This window comes from Zonotrichia albicollis, chromosome 5 (genome assembly GCF_047830755.1).
Source record: "Zonotrichia albicollis isolate bZonAlb1 chromosome 5, bZonAlb1.hap1, whole genome shotgun sequence".
NCBI lineage: Eukaryota > Metazoa > Chordata > Aves > Passeriformes > Passerellidae > Zonotrichia > Zonotrichia albicollis.
In genome coordinates this window covers 5,632,554-5,657,862 of record NC_133823.1, presented here as the reverse complement: position 1 = coordinate 5,657,862, position 25,309 = coordinate 5,632,554, and the positions used below count along the sequence as shown (strand labels likewise).

The 25,309-nt window shown below is 42.4% G+C and overlaps 1 protein-coding gene across 2 annotated transcripts in view; it reads left to right on the top strand.

Annotated features, from left to right (window-relative positions):
* DDRGK1 (DDRGK domain containing 1) overlaps nt 1-25,309 on the top strand; it is a 51,244-nt gene that overhangs the window by 3,324 nt on the left and 22,611 nt on the right. For both annotated transcript variants that reach the window (XR_012580347.1, XM_074540572.1), the window contains exons 2-4: nt 6,354-6,515; nt 21,313-21,419; nt 23,548-23,649. Coding sequence is in view for 1 of the 2 variants with exons in the window: in XM_074540572.1 (XP_074396673.1) it covers nt 6,354-6,515; nt 21,313-21,419; nt 23,548-23,649 (371 nt within the window). In the remaining variant the exon portion in view is untranslated. The remainder of the gene's footprint in view (nt 1-6,353; nt 6,516-21,312; nt 21,420-23,547; nt 23,650-25,309) is intronic.

The window sequence follows — 25,309 nt, the reverse complement described above, 5'->3', positions numbered from 1 at the left end:
ACTTTAAAGCCGTTTTTAGTGGTAACTTTTTGACACTTCCAAGTTGGCCATGCCTTTTTTTTTACCGTGGTTTTAAGATCTTTTTTACTTTAATATATTGTTTAATATAATATATAATTTAATATCTATAATATATAATTTAATATCTTGGTTTCTGTCATGGTAAATCACAGAATTTCAGCTGCTGAGGATGACTTTGTTCTCTGTACACGACAGAAATTATTTTTCAGAACCACTGGGATTGTGGTGTGTTTAATAGCCACAAAATTTAGTTTTAAGCAGGAATTTCCTTTTCTATTCCATTTTCTTGGGTGGAAAATGGAAGCTGCCACAATTGTGCCAATAAATCTGTGGTGCCACCTGGAAAGGACTTGAAACCAGGGATGTTGGACCTAAAGAAGTGGTGGGAGCTCTCACCTTTCATTGTTAATGTGCAGGGATTGGGGTAGCAGCTTCCTTTTGTGTTATCTCATGGAAATTGGCTTTTAAAATGTTCAAATATTCAGGGAGTGAGGGTCAGGAGAGGTAAATCCTGTACTTTTGTAGTTCTTTGAAAGGTCACTTGGAGCAGCACATTGTTTGCAGCAGGGTCATGCCTGGACTTGTTCTACTGAAAACGAAAACAAAAAAATGGCATTTCTTGATTTTCCACGTGGCTGTTTCTGATAAGCTCCTCTGGGCCAAAGCTCCTCCTCAGGAAGCCTCCACCTGTTGAATTCTGAATCCCTGGGTGAATTTCAGAGGTTTTGCACGGAGGCTGAAGGTGCTGGGTGGTGCCACCACGTGTGAGGGTGCAGCAGGTGGAGCTGTGTCCCTGTCCCTGCGGCCTCCATTGCTGCCAGCCCAGGGTCACCTGGTGGAGCTGAGAGGAAGCTGCTGGGATAGACAAGGGGCTGCTCTCTAGAAAAACATCTCTGCTGTGAGCAAAAGTCTGCACAGTGTTGTGAAGGGGCAGATTTCTGGGCTGCTCTCTAGAAAAACATCTCTGCTGTAAGCAAAAGTCTGCACAGTGTTGTGAAGGGGCAGATTTCTGGGCTGCTCTCTAGAAAAACATCTCTGCTGTGAGCAAAAGTCTGCACAGTGTTGTGAAGGGGCAGATTTCTACCTGGAGAATGCAAAATGAGGTTCTGATCTGTTCTCTGAATGGTTCCTGAAATAAACAGGGCCAGGAGACTTCTCCTTTTTAATGCCTTTATTAAAAGTGATCAGCTCAGGATTGGGCGGCTCGGCAGGGCTGCAGTCCCCGTCGCGTCTCCCAGGGCGACTCAGAGGAGGAGGATATGCGCAGCTCTGTCCACTAAGGGCAGAGCAGGGGGATCCAGTCCTCGTAGGAGCCTTTAGGGCGTGATGTCCCCGTCAGATCTTGGTCCTCTCAGCCTCGGGAGCCTTTAGGGCGTGATGTCCCCGTCAGATCTTGGTCCTCTCAGCCTCTCAGCTGCCTGGTCCCGGCGTTGGGACGACTCTCTGCTCAGGGCGAGAGGGACTCCACATCTCCGCAGGCTCAGCAATCGGCTCCTCATGTCCAGACACCGCTTTAGTCTCTCAGTTCTTATTTGGCTCATTGTTTTTGGGGTTTTCTCGTTGCATTTTGGAGTCGAGGTCTCAAAGCCTGCTGGTCTTGGAGTCACTTTGCATAATCCCCCCCCCACCCTCTCAGGTGTCTTCCCTATGTTGGAAGAGCACAGCCTCGGGGAAGGGCCATCACCCCATCCAGACAGGGCTTTTACTAATACAAAAGAGGAGATAAGCCTCAACGACCCGGTATTACAATAACAAAGCACTAAGAACCCTGGCAGAGACAGATCTGGCTGCGTCTCTGTAACTCTTTCTCACAAAAAAAAAAAATTAACCGAATTTTTGTTCATAACAGTTCCATGGTGGTTTTTGCAGTTTCACATCCAGTTCAGGAGGGATTTCTGCTGGCAGAGCACAGTTGTGTTCTCTCTCCCTTCAGGAAGGAGACACAAGCAGAGTCTCAGAGCTGCTGCTGTGCCCTGGCTGACAAATCAGCTGAAATAATCTGCACTGATGCTTCCTGAGCACTCAGGCAGAGCTGCAGTGCCCAGCACAAAAATCTTCTGGGGTTTTCAGGGCTGAGTCAGACCCTGGGCACCACAAATACAAACTGAGCCCGTGTCCCTTTCCCAGACAGCTGTTGAGTGTTTTGTTTGTATTACCTGTTAATTAGAGGGGTTTATCTCATTAATTCAGCCTGGCCTGTCATTCTGCAAAGCTTCTGGATGGCTTGTCTCACCTCTTTAATGCTGGCCATTAATTTTCACTCAGATGGCTCTGGATCAAGGCTAATTAGTGCTTGTGTGACTAATCTCTGCATGATCTGACTGGCCTGGGGTGCCACTGCTGGGACCTCTCTGCAGCCCCAGGAAAATGAAGAGATGTGCTCAGATAAGTGGAGCAGCAGCCAAACCCCACCCTGTGTGCTGCAGGAGGAGGTGAAAAAAAACCCAGCAGGGCCAGACCTCAGAGCAAATCATTGTTCAGCTCAGATCTGATGGTCAGTCCAGCCCCAAGGAGAAGGAAAAGGGATTTTTAAGTGTGTCCTCTGTTGTGTGAAGCCTCCCCTCTGTGTGTCACAGCTCAGGGGGAGGGAAGCACAGCTGAACTTTCAGCATTCTGAACAAAAGCTGTGTCTGGAGTCACGTAGGCACAGCCCTGACCCCTGAGGGAGCGGGTCCAGGTGTGGCACAGCAGAGGAAATGAGGATTTTCTCCTGCTTCTGTGAAGAACAGGGAGAAATGCAGTGAGGAACATTCATGTTTTCCAAATCCCTGCCCAGCTGAGTGCCTGGCAAACAGAAGCTCGAGAATGCTCCTGTCAGAAAGGTTGGAAAAGCCCTCTGAGGTCAGGCAGTCCTACCATTAACCCAGTGCTGCCAAGGCCACCACTGACCATGTCCCCAAGTGCCAAATCCACATGGATTTTAAATCTCCACAGGGATGGGGACTCCAACACTGCCCTGGGCAGCTGTGCCAGGGCTGGGAAAGCCTTTTTAGTGAAGAAATGTTCCCAAATATCCAACCTGACCCTCCCCTGGCCCAGCCTGAGGGCGCTCCCTCTCATCCAGTCCCTGTTCCTGGAGCACAGCCCGACCCCCCCAGCTGTGCCCTCAGAGCCACAAGGTCCCCCCTGATCCCCCTTTGCTCCAGGCTGAGCCCCTTCCCAGCTCCCTCAGCCCCTCCTGGTGCTCCAGACCCTTCCCCAGCTCTGTTCCCTTCCCTGGATTCTCTCCAGCCCCTCCAGGTCTTGTTGTGAGGGGCTCAAAAACCACCCCCAGCACTGGAGGTGTCCCAGCAGTGCCAGCACAGGGGACAGGCACTGCCCTGGCCCTGCTGCCACAAGCCAGGTGCCACTGGCTCATGTTCAACCAGCTGTGTGCTGCTGCAAAAGAATCTGCACTCAGGAGAAATCTTTTAAAAACTGGAAGGAAGAAAAAAATCTTCATTAAAACATTGAATTTCCTACGAAATGACAATCCACAGTGGCTTGGTGTCTTCTGTTAATGTGACAAATACTGTCCAGCAGCTGCTCTGTGTGTTTGGCTGTGCTGTGGGTCAGGTGTGGTGGGGTTTGGTACATCCTGAGCCCACCCCACACTGGTCACTTGGAGGAATTGCTGAGTCTCCTGTAGAGAGTTCATGGAGAAAAGCTGAGAGCTTGGTTCACATGTTTTTCTCTGTGAGGGTTGAGCTCTTGGGTTTGAACTAAATACATGGCTTATAAATAGATTCCTCTTTCATAAAATGCAAAGCAGTCTCTGTTTCACAGGACAACAGGAACCAAAAGCAGAATGAATGAGTGCTGGAGCTGCACAGCTGAGCTGCTGGGCAGGACCATCTTGGGAATTACTGAAGCTTGCAGGTGAAAGGATGCTGAGGTTTGAGTTGCACCATATCTCAAGAAGTTAGGAAGTGAAATATTTGTATAAAAAGCTTTTTGCAGAGCATTTATCAGTGTCCAAGAACTGATGTGCTCTGCTTCTTCAGGAAAAGGTTTCCTGTAGCATTCCAGATAAGCTGTGAGTAGGACAGGGCGAGCCTTGGAGCAGCACTTTGGCATCTCTGCACTCAGTGATTTCTCCCAGCCCTGTTCTGTCTGCACCATTTTGGGAATTACTGAAGCTTGCAGGTGAAAGAAAGCTGAGGTTTGAATTGCATCATATCTCAAGAAGTTAGGAAGTGAAATACTTCATTTGTATAAAAAGCTTTTTGCAGAGTGTTTTTGGCATTTATCAGTGTCCAACAAGTGATGTGCTCTGCTTCTTCTGGAAAAGGTTTCCTGTAGAATTCCAAACTGGAACAGCACTTTGGCATCTCTGCACTCAGTGATTTCTCCCAGCCCTGTTCTGTGTGCACAGGTGGATGGCACCAGGAGGGTGACAGCAGTGTGACAGGGCAGTGGCTCAGTTCCAAATGTCACAGCCTGTGGGGACCTGCTGACATCCCTGTGACATCTCTGCTGGCCACAGCCTGCCCCAGGTGGCCCTGCTGAGCTGGGGGCTGCAGCCCCAAAATCAGCACTTTGAGGGCTGAAATAGCCGAGATGAGCTGCAGGCACACCCTTGGTGTTGCATAAATTCACTCACAATAAATCCCATTTTCTGATGGCAGATATGCTAATAGGAGTATTTTTAGGGGGGCATTGTTTGGCTCAGGGGTGCTGGAGCTTACGCACCATAATCTGTCAGATCACAAAATAAATGTGTCCTGAGTTGGAGTGAGTGAGTTGTTCTGCAGTTACCATGAGACCATTTCAATATTTGCTTCAATTAAAGCTTAAAAGTTATTACTTTGCAGGTTACAGATACCAGTTAGGCTTATCAACAGAATATGCAAAGCAGGTATCAAGGATGATGGCATTTTACCATTATGTGGTTTTGGGGTTTTTTCTTTGCATTACTGCCATAGTTAAAAGCAACAGGAAGCCTCAAAAAAAAAAAAAAAAAGTGAGAGTTTTCTATGGAAAACTTCTGAAAGGAACCCACTGGTCAGTCCCATCCTCCCAGCTGCTCCTGTCAGGATATTCTTAATTTGCCAGATCTTAATTAGTAACTGCAGCATAGGCAGAGAAAATAGCAGTGAGAGCTGCAGTGGCCCTTCATGTCTTGTTTGTGATTTGGGGAGTTGAAACCAGCAGGGCAGAATGAAATGTTTATTTCAGCTGTAATTTGTCATCCCTTTTTGCTCTTCAGGGTTTGTTTCATGTGGAATGCTTTACACATTCCTCTCTGAAACATTCAGCCTCTGAGGTTTCAGTCAGACGAATCTACGTTACACAAGTACAAATTCAAATAAAAAAAATCAAAATACTTCAGAAATGTGAAAAACGCCAATCACTTGTTTTTAAAATTTTAAAAGTTTAATAGTAATAAAACTGTTATTAAAATAGTAATAAAATTAGAGGAATAAAAAAATTTGGACAATTAGGGTTAGCACAATAAGACAGTAAAAACAAAGAGTTACAGACAGTCCAGGTACCTCTTTCTAGGCAAAATAAGCCCAACAAAGGATCCACATTAACAGAGGATTAATCCTTAAATGTTGCGTATTCATACACCTCATACATGATGCAAAAATTCCATTCAAACAAAGGATTCTGTCTGGTCAGTGTCAGCTTCTTCCTCTTAATCCTGAGTGAGGCAGGAAGAAGTTCGCTTTTTCTAATAACGGAGCAATATATTCTTTTTCTCTGAAAGATTGAGGTGTCCTGTGGCTGCTATCTCAGTGCAAGTTCCTCATTCCTCTCTAAAAAAAGTATCTTACATAGTGTGAAAAACTATGCCAATCACTTGTTTTTAGAATTTTAAAAGTTTAATAGTAATAAAATGGTTATAAAAATAGTAATATTACTAGAGTAATAAAAATTTGGACAATTAGGATTTAGGACAATACAAGACAATAAGAACAAAGAGTTTGTTTCTTCTGATAATGGAGCAATAAATTGTTTTTCTCTGAAAGATTCAGGTGTCCTGTGGCTTCTATCTTGGTGTGAGTCCTCTCTTTAATAAAAAGTATCTTACATAGCATAGTTTCTATTTTAGCATTATGTTATAACCTAAGGCTATATTTAACACACTACTTGAGAAAATTAATACTGAAGAAATAAAAAATATATAATGAATTAATTAAATTAATAAGTAAAATTAAATAAATACAATTAATAATAAAGGATAACTTTCTAACATAACACATATAATATTCATTTTCTTATTTGTGAAAAGCCACTTTGCACAAGAAAGAAAACCACGCTTTTGTGTCCGTGCTGTTTGCTAACTCGGAAACAGAGGCAGAAGGGAGAGTCGGCTTTAACAAGAATATTTTCTGTTTTTCTTGCAGCTGAGGATGAGCAGCAGCAGCACGGGGCAGCAGCAGCAGCAGGGGCCAGGCCGCGGGCCCAGGAGGAGCCGCGGGCTGAGGGGGCGCCCCGGCGCCGCAGGAACATGGGCGCCAGGCTGATGGCACAGAGGAGGGCCCAGCAGGCCCAGGAGGGGCTGGAAGGTAACTCTGCCTGCAGCTTGGCAGTGGCAACCACTCACTTTGAGAAGTTAAAAAGGTTTATTAACAAAAGAACAACAAAAGGAGTACATAAGGAAAAATGCACAGCGCTCTGAACTGCCCCTCATGGATACCACACAGTTCACCTTCAAGATGGATGCTCATCTTTTATACCCCTGGGGTTGCATCAGCCAGCCCTGGCCCCTCCCAGAGTCTGTCATTCATCTCTTCTGTGCCATTTATCAGTGCAAACTGCTTTCTTGTCACTGGATTGGGGGTCAGGTGTTGCCCTGCCTCGCCCCCTCAGCACCCCCAAGCTTTTCCATTCCCACTGCCCCATGCCAGGGACACCTGTGCAGCTTCTTTGTACCTGTCCTGGACAGCCCAGGCTGTGTGATGGCAACAGTACAGGGGGAAAGGGAACTGTGGGGAGAGCAGAGGGCATCTAAACCACAATAACATAACCATACATCACTAAAGCTTTTCTTAATGTTCACACAATAGTCATCCCTTGATTGCCAGAGCAAATAATCTCATTATCCATCTCTTACAAGCTCATCTTGCAGGCATTGAAACAAAGCTTCACTGCAGGTGTTAAAGCTGGGCAAGGGGTGCAGCTGCCTCCTGGAGGAAGTTGTTGAGTTTTGCTGATGGGTTATTTGCAGTTTCACCATGCTCTGTCTTTGTGGGAGGATAAAATGTAAAAAAATATAGATAGTGTAGAAAGTAATTTTATTTTTGAGGAGTTGTAGTTGTATCAATTACAAATTAATTGCCCTCAGAACCAGAGGACACAGTCTGAAGTTGCATCAAGGAAGGGATAGGTTGGATATTAGGAAAAAATTTTTCACTGAAAGAATAATAAAGTACTGGAGTGCTCTTCCCAGGGAGGTGGTGGAATCACCATCTCTGGATGTGTTTAAAAAAGCCTGGCCATGGCACTTGGTGCTGTAGTCTGGGTGAGGTGTGAGGGCATGGGTTGGACTGGATGATCTGAGAGGTCTCTTCCAACCTCATCATTCTGTGATTCTGTAAAGATTAAGAACAAGCCTGCCATTAGCAGGCACAGCTGTATCCAATAAAGGTGAGTGTTATAAAAGAGTGAGTTTACTTGTTAAGAAGAGATCTAGAGTTTGTTAACTGTGCTGTGAAGAAGAGTCAGTGCTGTGAGGAACTACCCCTGAGAAATCACTGAGAAAGTATAAAAAATTTACAATAAAATAACAACCTATCTTCTCTCCCTACTTCAACTCTTTTCTCTCTATACCACTTACATTAAACCTCTGCCTCTTCCTGAGGTGAATCCTACAGGATTCACCTGGAGGATATTTGTGGTGCCAGACCCTTCACATCCTTCCTAAAAGCTTTCGTATTCCTGCTTAGCCATGCAGGGAATTAAATTAAATGACCTTAATTAATTTAATTATTTTAAATTACCTTAATTTTTCCCTCTCTACAACTCCCTGAAAGGTGGCTGCAGTCAGGTGGGGTTGGTCTCTTTTTGTGGTGCCAGACTATTCACATCATTCCTAAAAACTTTTTAGGAAGTTTCCTCCTTAGCCATACAGGGAATTAAATTAAAATACCTTAATTAATTTATTAATTTAATTTAAATTGCCTGAGTTTATCATTCTCTACAACTCCCTGCAAGGTGGCTGCAGTCAGGTGGGGTTGGTCTCTTTTTGTGGTGCCAGACTATTCACATTATTCCTAAAAACTTTTTAGGAAGTTTCCTCCTTAGCCATGCAAGGAATTCAATTAAATTACATTAATTTAGGTGGCCTTATCACTCTCTGCAGCTCCTGAAAGGTGCCTGTGCTCAGCTGGGGTTGGGCTCTTTCTCCAGCAGCACTGACACAACCAAGGGACACAGCCTCAAGCTGCACCAAGGGTTGGATATCAGGAAAAAGTTTTTCACAGAAAGAGTGATAAAGTTCTGGAATGATCTGCCTGGGGAGGTGTGGAATCCCCATCCCTGGATGTGGCACTGGGTGCCAGGGTTTAGTTGAGCTGTTGGGGCTGGGTTGGACTTGATCTTGAAGGTTTCTTCCAACCTGGTCATTCTGGGAATTCTGTAAATTTGGGAAAAGAGAATCCACACCTTGCATTGAACAACAAGCTGTAGTGCATTGCTGATTCCTTTTAAATTAGTGGGAAGCATTAATTGCCAATGGAATCTCTGCAGAGCATGGAGTTCTCTCTCCAAGGAGCCATCCAGGTGGTGCTCAGGATCAAGAGGAGATCACCACAGCCTGCAGCATTTTGCCAGCACGTTGTTGACAATGTGTTGTGTAAATCCCGAGCTGCATTTACGGTTCACAGCTACATCTCTGTGCTGTAGACAAAAATATGGTGATAAATAAGATCTTTCTACATCCTGTAAGTATAATTCCCTTTTCTGGTGAAGCTTGACACATGATTCTCTTTATTGCTGGAGGGATGAGATCACCATGATTCACCCCCTGGATTCTTTCTACTTTCAGATCGTGGGTGAAGTGTTCAGGCTTTGTGCCCAAGTTCTGCAGTTTGCAGTGGAGACCTGGGTGATTTGTGGTGTGCAGGAGGTGAAAGCACTGAGCACACACCTCTGTGATGCCTTCATTAGGGTCAATTTGCACTTTATTCAGCTTTTCTTGCCCTGCAGTTTGGAGGAAGCCTCACGTTGGCAGGTGAATGTCCTTTTCCAGCTAATTATGTTCAGCAGTTTCACAGATGGAGATTGGACAGGTGTGAACTTTTCAACTTTGGTTATTTCTTCTCGTGTGATAACATCCTGGAAAGAAAATGGAATCTAAAAATACTCACTTTTCAACTCCAGACATCAAAAGTTTGAATGCTGAGGGCCGACAGTGAAGCTGTCAAAGCAAATAGCTCATCTTATCTTATCTTACTTTGTCACTTTAGCAATAGAAGAATCTGTGTCATTGGGCTTTATAAATAATTCTTTTGCAGCTTTCTGCACATCAGATGCAAGTGCTGCTGCTTTTGCATGAAGTTCCCTTTGAAATGACATGCCTTCTTTTATTTGTTTTCCCTAATTTCTTACCCAAATTATACCAGCTTCTTGCTTTTTTTGCTTCTGTGGGTGGTTTTATTCATATTTGGGGATGGTTTCTCCAAGTGGCTGAACACAGGTGCACAGGAGGAGCAGCAAAGCCTTTGGAGAATGAGCAGGGATTTGGGCAGAGGAGAAGCAGCTGTCCCTGATTCCCCAGCACTGAGGTGCCCAGTGGCCATTATTAAAAAATTGGGATTTGCCACCCTCTGCTGCAAATCCTTCAGCCTGGCCCTGAGCTGCCTGCCTTAGGTAAGGGATTAAGATACCTGTCTTTTGTAAAAGTTTTTCCTTTACAAAAGGATGTGTTGAATTTTTAAAGCTTTCTCTGTGGACATGTGGAATCACTCTGGGATTTATCCCTTTTTTTTTTGCATTTTCTCTGTGTCATTGCAGTATAGAGCAATTTTCCCTAATTGCTGCTTGCATTTGAACCAGCTGGAATGGCAAGTTCTCTCCACAGCAGAGTTTTGTGCTAAAGAATTCATTGACTCCTTGGAAAGAGAACCCAGTGCAGCACCAGGGCTGAAGAGCAAAATTATTTGGCAATTTAGTCAGAAACACCAAACCCAAGCCAGTCTGGTTTCTCCACTCTTGCCTTTGAAAACTTCTGAACATCTGCAACCAAAGCAGATTTTTTTTTTTTCTGTTTGTTTGAATTTGTTGCAATTTTTACTGGTAAATTTCTGTTCCATCTGTGGAATTTCCACTCTGGGCTTGTGCTGAACTTTGGGCAAACTGATCCTTATGTGTGTTACTCTGACTTCTGCCAAGAAGTGATTTCTTCACCAAGAGATTTCTCAGCCCTGAGCTCAGGGAGGGTGTGGGGATGCCCTGACCATCCCTGTGTCCCTGTGACAGTCCCAAAGTGCAGGCAGGTAGAGAAATCTGTTGCCACCTCAGAATATTCTGCCTGTTGGGAGCCAGTTCTGCTGACTCTAGGAAATGTCCCCCAGGCTGCACTTGCAGACTTTGGAGTTGTGGTTAGCATGAGGGTTTTCTGTTTTCCATCTAACAATCAGATTTCAATTCCAGAATGAGAAAGAAGCTTTGAGGGTGAGGTTGTAGCCCACGGTTTCTGCTGCCTGTGCTGGGTTTGTGCCAGCACTCAAATCTCTCCCAGAGCAATGGGGGAGGAAAAAACACCCCCAAACCCTGGGCACTGAGATCAAAACCTTGAAAACTTCATTGTCCTTTCTGTAGCTTCAGTTTTACTTGGATGGTTTCTTTTAGTTGTAAATTCCTTATTCCTGTATTAAATGATTCCTTGTCCAGATGGATAAGGATAAGGAATCATTTAATACAGAAATAAGGAATTTAATTTAATCATTTCATCATTTAATACAGAGGTAGTAAATTATTATTTTCAATATTCAAATCTGCACCCACTGCATTTTGGAGCAGAAAGTGACCCATCTATCTGATATTTCTATCAAAAACGTAATTTCCTCTCAAGCAACAAGAAACTTGTGAGGATGAAGTTATGACAGGTACAGTTGGGTTCTCTTGATCCAGCTGTGCTAAAAACAGTGAGGGTGAGGCTTTTATGTCACTTGTTTTTGTCTCAGGTTGTAATTCTTCAGCTTGCTGAGGTAGTAACTAAATCAATTATAGATTGTCACAGGCAGACAATGGTGAGGCAGCAAATATTCTGACTTTCCTCCCCGAGGGAAAAGGCAGCAGGTGCTGGGTTCCTGATTGCCAGGGTCCCTGTGGGCTGTGCCAAGGGACAGCCCCAGCCAGGTACCCTCTGTTGGCCAGAGATTGCTGGGACATCTCTCACTTTGTTCTCCTTGGTGACAAAGCGATTCTCAAAATGACTGGGACCCCTGAGCCAGGGACTTTCAGGCTGGCTTTAGAAAAATTGGTTTTGATTGCCTCAAATTGCCCAATTTCATCCCAGCCACAACACTCCTGCCTTTCCTGCAGCCCTCTGCAATCTGGGAGTGTTGTTAAGAACTGAAAACCTCTGTGCTCTGCACATTGGAGCAGGGTGCCTGCTCCTCTCCCTCCCTATGGAAAAGGAGAGTTGGGGATTTATTTATGTGGTTTGGTGGAGAGCCCAGCCAGCAGACTTAATTAACTCTGTGTGTCTTAATTTAAATTGAACCCAGACAGAGGTGGCTTTTGTGGGCTGGCTGCAGCCAGGATGAAAATGCTGCAAGGCAGAAATGGGTGAGGATTTCAGGCATTAATCATTTAGGGCAAGAAAAGCCAAGCTGGGCAGTGGGAGAAGGGGATAAAGTGGAGTGGGGGAGGAAAAACACCCCCAAACCCTGGGCACTAAGATCAAAACCTTGAAAACTTCATTGTCCTTTCTGCAGCTTCAATTTTACTTGTAAGTTTGAATAAGGAATCATTTAATACAGAAATAAGGAATTTAATTTAATCATTTAATGAGTCATTTAATCATTTAATACAGAGATAGTAAATTATTATTTTCAATATTCAAATCTACACTCACTGAATTTTGGAGCAGAAAGTGACCCATCCATCTGATATTTCCATCAAAACCATAATTTCCTCTCAAGTGGCAAGAAACTCATGAAGGTGAAATTATGACAGGTACAGTTGGGTTGTCTTGATCCAGCTGTGCTAAAAATAATGAGGGTTTTCTGTCACTTGCAGGGGTGTGTCAGGCCAAAACTTTGGTGCTGTTGATGTGAGGGAGAGAGAAATTGGTGATTTAGAAATGCCCTAAATCATGGTGTGATTTATAAATTCCCTAAATCATGGTGTGGTGAGCAAGAACCTGACTTGGGTAAGAAATGCCAAAATTACTTTCCAAAATGTCCCACACAACAGGGACCGCTGGGTCTGCTGGGGGTGTGGGTGGAAAAACAAGGAAAAGGGAAGGATGTGCTAGGAGAACCTCAGCAGCCCAGTCCATTTCCAGGGAGTGTTTTACAAGGGTTTGAATTTGGAAAACTTTCATTTTCACATCTTCAAAATGACCTCTGTGACCTGTTTAAAAATGTGTTGCCAAAAAATGAGGCTTTGTGTGGATTTTTGTTTTGGTTTGTATTTTTAACAAACAGAAAGTAAGGACTCCCTCGAAGAAATGATCTGCTTTTGTCAGGTTACTTTTATTATTATTTTAATATTTATTGTTTAATATTTTATTATTTCATAATAGCAATAATAGTAGAGAACCCAGTCTATCAGTCTATGGGCTTGTTGAAAAATGTGTTGCCAAAAAATGAGGGTTTGTATGGATTTTTGTTTTGGTTTGTATTTTTAACAAACAGAAAGTAAGGACTCCCTCGAAGAAATGATCTGCTTTTGTCAGGTTACTTTTATTGTTAATTTTTTAATATTTATTGTTTAATATTTTATTATTTCATAATAGCAATAATAGTAGAGAACCCAGTCTATGGGCTTGTTGAAAAATGTGTTGCCAAAAAATGGGGCTTTGTGTGGATCGTTGTTTTGGTTTGGATTTTTAACAAACAGAAAGTAAGGACTCCCTCAAAGAAATAATCTGCTTCTGTCAGGTTATTTTTATTATTAATTTCTAAATATTTATTGTTTCATATTTTATTATTTAATAATAGTAGAAAGCCCAGTCTGTGGGCTCTGGCAGTAACATAAAACTCCCAAAAGTTAAATATCCCAACATCTGCATGACTTTTTCCTGAGCTTTTAGCATTGTGCAGCTGAGCACAAGTGTTGGAATCTCCAGCACAGTGAACATTTGGTTAAATTATTTTACTTTCACAGCATCAGTAATGATAAATCCAACAGCTTTTGACAGTTTGAGTGCTCGAGTTTGTGAAATAAAACATGAGAAAGAAAAGTTTGTGAGTGCAACATAAATGAAATTATAAGTTCCTCTCTTCTTTTGCATGGTAAGGTTTGGAGATCAGAATCTCACATTTCTCTTTGAAAGTATTAATCATTATCGGGAAAGAAAGCAAAAAAAAGATTTTAAGTTTTTAAAATTATAATAATTGGGCATTTTTAAATGCTCTTTATTGCTTTGTGTGGCATCTGAGCTCAGCATTCAAATCATGCAGCTAAAAAAATTGTGTATGAGTGTTTTCTGCTGCTTTTTTGGGGAAAAATAATATAAAAATAATTCATCCCCATTGAGTGATGAATATTGTGCATAAGTTCAAGAAGAATGTGTTTGTGCTGAAATCTCTTAAAATAAGTACTTTTTCTGAGCACTGAAAGCTCTGGAAAATGTGTAAATTTAGAAGCAGTGGTGTGGTCCCACGCTGTTCTCGTGAAGCAGAGCTGTGTTAATTGGTTACTTGAAATTATTTTCATGCTTAATCAGTGGGAAAACCTTTCTAGTACTGATGAACTTTGACTAATATCCCAACCAGTGAATCAAAAGTCATTTTTGCATTGTTGCTGCTCGTGCCCCCAGTGAGTGTCTGATCCTGCTCAGGCACAGCCTGGGCAGGGGGGTCTGTGGTTTCTCACTTCTGCCAAATGCTTCTAACTGAGAATAAACTTCACATTCTGCTCCTGCAGAGGGGGGTGTATGTAGCCCGAAGTTTAGAGTCCGGCTAGCTGAGGGCGAAAGGCCGACGCCCCTCTGCAATTCCTGGCCAGCGCCCTTCGGCGTCTGAGGGCCTCGGGCTGCGCTGGCTGCGGACTGGCTCACACCGCTGGTAGTGGGGAGGAACGGAGCTGACCATTTCCCGGGGGTTAAACATCGGTTTATTGAAGGTGTTGCGGGATCTAAACGCGGGGAAACCAACCGGGAAAAAGTTTTTCCATAGAGGGTGAAACAGGATTATAAAGGAGGGGGGGTGGGTACAGGCGGAACCAATCGGGAAAGGTGAGGGGATGAACTTCACAGAACTGACACTCCATGGAGACCAATAATCAAAAGGTAAAGGAGGTGTCCTGGGACCCCAGCCAACCACCATCTCCAGAGAGGAGAAGGTTCTCGAAACCTGGGAGGAGAAAGGGGTGATTGACTGGACAGGGAGGAGACAACTTTCACTGATAAGGGAAACCAGGGGAGGAGCAATTACATATCGGCAACTATGAATAGCGGTTACTATAGCAGCTTAGCTGACGGGCTAGCAGTGGCGGGAAAAACTGGGGGAACAAAACCATTTTACACATAATAGGGGAGAACAATACATAAATTGGGGGAATAACACAAGGAACTTAACAGCACACTACAACATGCTCCAAAGCTCTGCTCTTTGTGTCTGCTGCACTTCTCTGCCCTGATGTTGCCTGCTTTTGTGGCTTCTGGTTCATAAACTGGTTTCTCATTCAGTTTCTAAATTAAAAATTAAAAACACAGAAAAATTAAGGGTAGTTATTAGGCTGTAATTAATCCCACCACAGGGTTGTGTTACTGGGGAATAACCACACCTTTCCAGTGGCTGCTGTCACACATCTGCTGGGTATTAATTACCTGCTGTTAATTACATTTTCTGCTTTTGCCTGGCATCTTTCCCCCCTCACCTTTCCCTTACTCCTGCTGCATAAATAGTAAATAAGGGAGCTGTGCCCAAAGGACTTTCTGGGAGTTTCACCTGTATAACTTTTTTTTTTTTTTTTTTTTTTTTTTTAATGGATGGGAATCCATTTGCTTCACCCAAAATTTAAAAGGAAGCAAGACAAGGACAGCTAGACCAGTTTGGATGGGGCTTGTGGAAGGTGGGAGTGGCAGTGGGGTTTTGGAACAAGATCCTTAAGGTCCTTTCCAATCCAAACCATTCTGGGATAACTGAAATACACAGTGCTGATTGTTTATTTTGGAAGGTTTTGTCTGTTCTGTACACACTGCAGAATTCTGCTAAATTTTTGTCCTGGTGGAGAACATCAGCACTCCAGCACATTTTCTGAGGTACTGGGAAGCATTTTTAACAAGAAATCTGTAAATTTCCAGCAATTCAGACACTTGTGTGGCTGATAACTTCCCTGTTGTGCTGCCTTTCAGTGTGTTCAAAATATCAATGAAAAGCAAAATTTCCCTGAAACCACCTCTCAGCTGGGCAGCAGAGAGTCCAACATTTGTATAAAGCAGAATTTGTCACTCTGGATGGGAACTCCTGGCACTGCTGAAATCACAGAAAGGTTTGGATTGGATTCATGTTAAAATCCCATCCAGTGCCACCCCTGCCATGGCAGGGACCCCTCCCATGATCCCAGGTGGCTCCAAACCCTGTCCAGCACTGCCAGAGTTCCTGGGACAGCCACAGCTTCTCTGGGAAATTTCACAGAGGAAAAATTCATTCCCAATATTCCATTTATACCTGCTTTCTTTCGATTTTAAAATGTTAAGAAATTTTCTGTCAGAGTGTGGGGTTTTATTGAAGATGGAGGGAGAGACCCAACTTCCTTGTTCAGCATCTGACTCCGTTTATTCACTCAATCAATCACCTTTTATAACCGTGTTAATTAAGTTCATGCATATTGCAAACCCGAGCTCACAATAGGTCAGAGATAACACACCAACCCCTCCTTTTGTTTCCAATACCAAGATTTGGGTTCTCAAAATTATTTTTGCTTTCCCAAAACAGCCAAAGATAGAATATCTACTTGTTATGAGAAAGCTGCCTGAGAACTCTGGTATGCAAGGTTCTCAAGGCCTTCATGTTTGTCACTTTTACTTGTAATTAAAAACAACCTGAGAACTTCTGCTGTTTACAGAAACCGGCTGTGAGAATTTTACTCCTCACAGCTGCCTTCCAAGCCATTTCTGAAAAAATCTCCAACAGGGTTTCCCACTGGCTGCCCAAGCCCAGTTCTTGGGGGATGCTAAACTGCTTTTCATGAACCCCCTCCTGCATCCCTCCCAAGCTCAGGGACAGATGGAGGCCAAATTTCTCTGGACTCATGTGGGATCTCAGCACCTCAGGACTGAGGTGCCGAGCCACCGAGACCACCCTTGGGGGGCTCGGGAGTCCTGGAATGTTCCAGAAGTGTCTGGTGGCTGGACTTTGATCCTACACAGGAGACGACACCTGTATGAGGATAGGAGGGTTTCACCGGGGTGAATGGTGAAGGGATTAGTTAATTAGAGAGTGAAACACAGGGTTTAGGATTTCTGTACAGGGGGGTTTAGAGAAGTAAGATGGAGGAATTGGGGCGTGTCCTGTCCTTCTTCTTCTTCTTCTTCTCCTCCATCTTCTGTGGTGATGGTGGCACTTTGAGATTGGTTGTTACTAAAAGTGCACTGGGCAATAAGGGTGAAAGGTATTGGGGAAAAATGATAAATATTGTACACGTAACTTTGGGTATAAAGATAGGTGACCGCCCGGAGGGCAGGGAGTGTGCTCATGGCTGGCTGCTGAGCAGAGCTCTGTCGGGCCGAGAGAAAATCTTTTAGATAAACAATTAATAAACACAGAGACCGAGAAAAGAACTGAAGTCTCTTCTGTTCCTTTGAATCGCGGCCTGCCCAAGGCCACCCCGGGCCTTTCCAGGCCATCCAGACAGCCGAAAACCGGACAGACTCACTCCCCACAGAGTCTCCCAGTGCTGTCACAGCCACAAGTGTGTGAAAAGTTGTTGGAGATTTTTTCAGAAATGGCTTGGAAGGCAGCTGTGAGGAGTAAAATTCTCACAGCTGGTTTCTGTAAACAGCAGAAGTTCTCAGGTTGTTTTTAATTACAAGTAAAAGTGACAAACATGAAGGCCTTGAGAACCTTGCATACCAGAGTTCTCAGGCAGCTTTCTCATAACAAGTAGATATTCTATCTTTGGCTGTTTTGGGAAAGCAAAAATAATTTTGAGAACCTAAATCTTGGTATTGGAAACATAAGGAGGAGTTGGTGTGTTATCTCTGACCTATTGTGAGCTCAGGTTTGCAATATGCATGAACTTAATTAACAGGGTTATAAAAGGTGATTGATGGAGTGAATAAACGGAGTCGATGCTGATCAACAAGGATAGGTCTTCTCCCTCCATCTTCAATAAAAAGTGATTGTTAAAAGCTGCTGAAAAAATCCCTGCTTGATTAAATGAAATCAAGAATTGCTGGCTGTGTGCAGCACAAACGGATTTGTTGTCACAGCTTTGGCTGTGTGTTTCTGTTGCTGTCAGCACCTTCAGGTTTATGCAGTAAATTTTAATTGCAGCCAGGTTGGGTGCCCTGGTGACCTTAGCAGCTCTGCTGAATCACGGCTGTGCCTGCATCCCCAATTCTCTGCCTCTTTTGAGGGTGGAACTCCTCACTGCAGGAAGCCTGGAGGAAATGGTGCCTAAAGGGACACATCAAATGCTTCAAAAAGAAGGAATAACAAAGGTGTGTTTGATCCAGGACTGGGAAAAAAGGCTTTAAAACAAGCCTTCCTTAGGTTTCTGGTTCAATTAATCTTAATATAGATGAAATCTGAGAAGCCCTCAGGTGGAACAGTGTCATAGATGGTGCTTTATATTTGTGATGTTTGCAAGAAATCATTTTCTAAACTATAATACCAGAGCTGGGCTGTTAATTTTGGAGTAATAAGTAGTGCTGGGTGTGCTCATCCATTGAGTTTAGAGCTTCCCTTGATGCTGTATTTAAACTAGAAATAAAGTTATTTTAAGCATCATTAAAATTATAGAAGCATCTGAGTATCCCTGGTGCAGGAAGGGGAACCCTTTTGATCCTCTCAGACTCCAATAATTCCCTGAAGCCCAGCTCAGCAACCAGGCTCATATTAATTCCATCTCCTGAAAATTGTTGTTATTTCAGCCACCTACGCAGCTCTCAGATACATTTATTTCTCATGATGTCTTGGCAGTTTAACCTTAGTCCCATTAACCATAGAACAGTGTCATAGATGCTGTTTTATACTTGTGTTTGCAAGAAATCATTTTCTAAACTATAATATGAGATCTGTTAATTTTGGAGTAATAACTGCTGGTGCTGGGTGTGCTCACCCATTGTGATTGGAGCTCCCCTCAATGCTGTATTTAAAATAGAAATAAAGTTATTTTAAGCATCATTAAAATTATAGAAGCATCTGAGTATCCCTGGTGCAGGAAGGGGAACCCTTTTGATCCTCTCAGACTCCAATAATTCCCTGAAGCCCAGCTCAGCAGCCGGGCTCTTATTAACTCCATCTCCTGAAAATTGATGTTATTTCAGCCTCCTGCACAGCTCTCAAATACATTTATTTCTCATGATGTCTTGGTAGTTTAACCATAGAACAGTGTCATAGATGCTGTTTTATACTTGTGATGTTTGCAAGAAATAATTTTCTAAACTATAATATGAGATCTGTTCATTTTGGAGTAATAACTAGTGCTGGGTGTGCTCACCCATTGTGATTGGAGCTCCCCCCAATGCTGTGTTTAAACTAGAAATAAATTTATTTAAATTATAGAAGCATCTGTGTCAGGTCTGAGTATCCCTGGTGCAGGAAGGGGAACCCTTTTGATCCTCTCAGACTCCAGTAATTCCCTGAAGCCCAGCTCAGTAACCAGGCTCATATTAACTCCATCTCCTGAAAACTGCTGTTATTTGAGAGCCACACCTACCCAGCTCTCAGATACATTTATTTCTCATGATGTCTTGGTAGTTTAACCTTAGTCCCATTAACCATAGAACAGTGTCATAGATGCTGTTTTATATTTGTGATGTTTGCAAGAAATCATTTTCTAAACAGTAATACCAGAGCTGAGCTGTTAATTTTGGAGTAATAACTGCTGGTGCTGGGTGTGCTCACCCATTGTGATTGGAGCTCCCTCCAATGCTGTATTTAAAATAGAAATAAATTTACTTAAATTATAGAAGCATCTGTGTCAGGTCTGAGTATCCCTGGTGCAGGAAGGGGAACCCTTTTGATCATCTCAGAACTCCAATAATTCTCTGAAGCCCAGCTCAGCAACCAGGCTCATATTAACTCCATCTCCTGAAAATTGTTGTTATTTCAGCCACCTACACAGCTCTCAGATACATTTATTTCTCATGATGTCTTGGTAGTTTAACCATAGAACAGTGTCATAGATGCTGTTTTATATTTGTGATGTTTGCAAGAATTAATTTTCTAAACAGTAATACCAGATCTGAGCTGTTAATTTTGGAGTAATAACTGCTGGTGCTGGGTGTGCTCACCCATTGTGATTGGAGCTCCCCTCCATGCTGTATTTAAAATAGAAATAAAGTTATTTTAAGCATCATTCAAATTATAGAAGCATCTGTGTCAGGTCTGAGTATCCATGGTGCAGGAAGGGATATTTAAGGAGGGATATTTAAGAGATTTCAGCACAAACACATTCTTCTTGAACTTATGCACAATATCCTTCACTCAATGGGGGTGAAGCATTATTTTTATATTATTTTTCCCGAAAAAGCAGCAGAAAACACTCATACAAGATTTTTTTAGCTGCAGGATTTGAGTGCTGAGCTCAGATGCCACACAAAGCAGTAAAAAGCATTTTAAAATGCCCAATTATTATCATTTTAAAAAACTTTTAAAACCTTGTTTTTTGCTTTCTTTCCCAATAGTAATTAATACTTGCAAAGAAAAATGTGAACTTCTCATCTCCAAACCATGCAAAAGAAGAGAGGAACTTTTGATTTCATTTATGTTGCACTCACAAACTTTTCTTTCTCACGTTTTATTTCACAAACTGGAGCACTCATGACGTCTTGGTAGTTTAACCATAGCCCCATTCTGTGTCTTGGAATTAGTAAAACAAGAATGTTTCCAACCTAATTCTTCATAAAAAAGAAGTGGGAGTGTCATTCATCCATATTCTTCTTTCATTGCAGCTTTTTGGGTTCCCAAAAAAGGGAACCAGGTGCTCTGGAGAGAAAACAGAAAACAGCACTGGGGATGCTCAAAGCACCAATTATTTTACCCCAAAAATAAGATATATGTGAGAGTTTTCATGTTGAGCCTGCAGTAAGCTGAGGATTTCTCTGGCAGCGTTGAGCTCAGTCCCCAGCACTGATTTAGAGCAGCAAATAAAACCAAATAAAACCAAATATTCCTGAGCTTTGAGCAGGGAGGAAAATGGCTGCATTTAAAACTTCTTCCTCAGCCCCTGAGTGAGCAGAAATCCTCATTTGCACACCCTTTGAGCATAAAACCCTTTCATATTTCACCCTTACAGAAATCACCTCTGTAAACAACCATTTGTCAAACAACAGGCAAATATTTACGTGTCATTTTCTTGCAGGCAGACCCAAGATTTGCATTTCAAGGAGATTTTTTCCCCTCATCCCTGAAAGGTTATTTTTGTCAGAACCAATTCATGAGTGGGGTGCCTCTGAATCCCATTTTTTCAGTGAAAATTGGTTGTGCAAAGCCTGAGGGTAACTGAAGTCTCTGCAGGCCAATGTGGAGCAGATAAACAATGACAACCATTAGCACAATTTCTGTATCAGAGAAAAATCTCTCTTTTAATTGTGGAAAGCAAGAAATATTTATGAAAAGCCTGCCTTGAAAGGATCAAGGAATTTTTTGTCCAATTTCTGTATCAGAGCAAATCTTAATTGTGGAAAGCAAGAAATATTTATGTAAAGCCTGCCTTCAAAGGATCAAGGAATTTTTTGTCCAATTTCTGTACAATTTCTCTATCGGAGTGAATCTTAACTGTGGAAAGCAAGAAATATTTATGAAAAGCCTCCTTTCAAAGGATCAGGGAAATTTTTATTTCTGCCTTCACTTGAGTGTGTTTGCCATTTTACTTCTGCTCTGTGGCTTTGGCAGTCTCTTGTGATTTTTTTCCCCTTTTTTTCCATGTAAAAGCTCTTTTCTGAAGTGTGTGTGAACTTTCTCTGAGAAACTTTTGACAGATCAATTCAAATTTGTCGTTTCTGCGATGTTGCAGAGGAAGAGGATGCTGAGGAGGTGCCAGAATTTCAGGTGTCTGGCAAAATTGGAGCAAAGAAGCAGAGGAAATTAGAAGAGAAACAAGCCAGGAGAGCGCAGAGAGAGGTGAGGATTTCCTGCAGAGAGCTGGGAATGGCACAGAAAGCCAAAGCAGTGTCATCATCACTAAATGCTTCTTTTAGCATTTCTTTTTTGGATGTTTTCACTGCTTTTTAACTTAGTGCCACCCCTGTCTCCCCTTAAAAATAAAAAATACATCCCGGTCGCCATGGAGCTGGTGCAACACCCTGGGCAGGTGTGAGGATTCAGGTGCTCTCAGAAATGTGCTTTGGTTTGATCTGTGTTTTGCCATATTTCTTATTTTTTTTACACTGAGGGAGATAAAAAGCTTTTTGGTGTTAATTCCAGGGAAGCAAGAGGAATTTCAGCCTTCTGAAGGCAGCAGTTTGTGCATTTCCCTTGGAATTGTGCTCATTTTTTATATAGAAATTTTTTTCAAACTCTGTATTGTTCTGTATGAACATTTTTAAAGGTTGTGGAATCCCAAGTTGGGAATTTGAGTGTCACCTGAGGTTTAAATCCAGTTTATTAGATGAAGCTGTTGGTAATAAACTTAATTACTGGTTATACATGAACTTCCATTATGAACCTTTTCTCACTCAGTGCTTTCATCATTTTGTTACTTTCCATACTCATTAAATTTAATTTTCTTCTTTTTTTTTTTTTGGTGGAAAATGTGAACAAAGTTAAATGAAGTTGGATGAGCATCATTTGGTGGAGCAAGGAATCTTCTGTTTCATTTTAAAACACGCTGATTTTTATTTTCCCATGTAGACAGATAAATTCCTTGGATGGGGCTTTTTCTCTGAAACTCTCAAAGCCAAATCCTCCACTGGAATATTTTCTGCTTGTCCTTTTAATATAGTTTCAAATAATATATTAATATATTAATATATTTTATTATATTAATATGTTTTCAATAAATATATTTTATTATATTTATATAATATTGTAATAATATCATATTTATATTTTATTATATTAATATATTTTCATACCCTGAGGAGCCTGAAAAAAAATCTTTAAAAATCTAAACACAGCGAGACCACGCTGTCTTTATTTTTCCCTCATTTTGCAACAATTTCTTTGTCTTAACAACAGAAAATAAAATTATTTTAAGATAAAAAATAAAATTTTTGCAGCTTTTTCTACAAGAGATTCTGCCCAGGTTAATGATACATTTAAATGCACTTTTTTTACATTTTGTGTTCCAAATCCTTTTTTTTCCCTTCCTTCTTTAAGGTCCTTTCTAACTAAACTTCAAGTGAGGAGAACTGAAATTCCATGATACAAAATTGCTCAACATCACTGTTGTATTTAGCTCATAAGGACATTCAAAAATAAATTAGACAAGTGAGAAGAGTAATTTCTAAATTTACCACAATGCTGAAGGGAGGGGAAGTGAAATGATAGTGGCTTTTTATTATTATTATTATTATTATTATTATTATTATTATTATTATTATTATTATTATTATTATTATTATTATTATTATTATTATTATTATTGATGTTTCTTTCTGCATCTGGAAGGTGGGAAGAAACCCCCTCTTTCTTGAAATATTTATTTACCTTCTTTTACTTTGGTTTCTGTTCAGTTGAGGGCTGTGTAATTTATTTTTGCTTGAATGAGGAAACTCTTATTTGTTTCTAGTTTAGTTTGCAGTATTCCTAATAAAGACTGCACTACAGCACTTCTGTTTCACATGATTCAGGGAAAAAGAGGAATACAAACTAAAAGTCTAATTTTATGTGTTTGTTTATTTATTTCTTTTAAATGTTGTGCACAACAATCCACAGAGTACTTCCTAGAACTTGGAAAATTGCTCAAATGCCTGAAAAATGCTCAAATCCAGCTTGGTCACTTTTGCCAGTACCTTCCTACTTAAATCCTGTAATTTTAAACTATTTTAGTTTAGTTTAATTATTTGTTTTCCCTGTATTCATCAGGACAGCAAGCCCACCTTACAACAGGAACATTATTCTGCCTCTCAGAGGAAAATGCTTTCAATATTTAATTTTTTTTCTTGGTCTAAAAGTTGATAATCCAGTCACTGCTGAACATTTGCAGCATGGATCAAACTGAATGTGTATCATCATGGTATCATCATAATAAATTTTAAAATGTAGATTCAAAATGAGTAAAGTTTGGATTGCATCACGTTTATTTCAGGCTGAAGAAGCAGAAAGAGAGGAAAGGAGAAAACTCGAGTCCAAAAGAGAGGAGGAGAGGAGGAAAGAAGAGGAGAGGATTCGTCAGGAGGAGGAGCGACAGGTGGGAATAATTGTGTTTATTTATTTATTTCAGGGAATCCTGAGCCAGCTTTGCTTTTGGGATGGTTTCTGGGGGAGTTCTGTGCCCAGGGCCCTGCAGGGAGCACAGGGCCTGTCCTGCTCCAGCCACATCCAGGATTTGCAGCTCAGGAATTTGCCCAGCCCAGCTCTGAGTGTGTCCCAAGGCTGGAGATTTGTCACCCTGGTTTTTTAAGATTTTCTAAACCTTCTGATGTTGACATTCTTGTAGTGAATTCTCTCACACACTTTCTGTAAATAACTCATTGTTTTTCATTCCTTTATGGAGGAGGGGATGTTGGGAATTTAGCTGCTAAGGACTAGAAAAGTACAAAACCATGGCTAATTCCAAGTCACCTGCACAAACAGCAGTGTCCTTGGGCCTATGCAGAGGGGGGCGTACGTGGCCCAAAGTTTGGAGTCTGGTTAGCTGAGGGCAAAAGGCCGATGCCCCTCTGCAATTCCTGGCCAGCACCTGTGGGATCTCAGCACCTCAGGACTGAGGTGCCGAGTCACCGAGACCACCCTTGGGGGGCTCGGGAGTCCTGGAATGTTGCCAGAAGTGTCTGGTGGCTGGACTTTGATCCTACACAGGAGACGACACCTGTACGAGGATAGGAGGATTGCACCGGGGTGAATGGTGAAGGGATTGGTTAATTAGAGGGTGAGACACAGGGTTTAGGATTTCTGTACAGGGGGGTTTAGAGAAGTAAGATGGAGGAATTGGGGCGTGTCCTGTCCTTCTTCTTCTTCTTCTTCTTCTCCTCCATCTTCTGTGGTGATGGTGGCACTTTGAGATTGGTTGTTACTAAAAGTGCACTGGGCAATAAGGGTGAAAGGTATTGGGGAAAAATGATAAATATTGTACACGTAACTTTGGGTATAAAGATAGGTGACCGCCCGGAGGGGAGGGGAGTGTGCTCATGGCTGGCTGCTGAGCAGAGCTCTGTCAGGCCGAGAGAAAATCTTTTAGATAAACAGTTAATAAACACAGAGACCGAGAAAAGAACTGAAGTCTCTTCTGGTCCTTTGATACGTGGGCTGCCCCAAGGCCACCCCGGGCCTTTCCAGGCCATCCAGACAGCCGAAAACCGGACAAGCGCCCTTCGGCGTCTGAGGGCCTCAGGCTGCGCTGGCTGCGGACTGGCTTACACCGCTGGTATTGGGGAGGAACGGAGCTGACCATTTCCCGGGGGTTAAACGTCGGTTTATTGAAGGTGTTGGGGGATGCAAACGCGGGGAAACCAACCGGGAAAAGTTTTTTTTTTTAATAAGGGGTGAAACAGGATTATAAAGGAGGGGGGGTGGGTACAGGCGGAACCAATTGGGAAAGGTGAGGGGATGAACTTGACAGAACTGACACTCCATGGAGACCAATAATCAAAAGGTAAAGGAGGTGTCCTGGGACCCCAGCCAGCCACCATCTCCAGAGAGGAGAAGGTTCTTGAAACCTGGGAGGAGAAGGGGGTGATTGACTGGGCCCAGGGAGGAGACAACTTTCACTTATAAGGGAAACCAGGGGAGGAGCAATTACATATCGGCAACTATGAATAGCGGTTACCATAGCAACTTAGCTGACAGGCTAGCAGTGGCGGGAAAAACTGGGGGAACAAAACCATTTTACACATAATAGGGGAGAACAA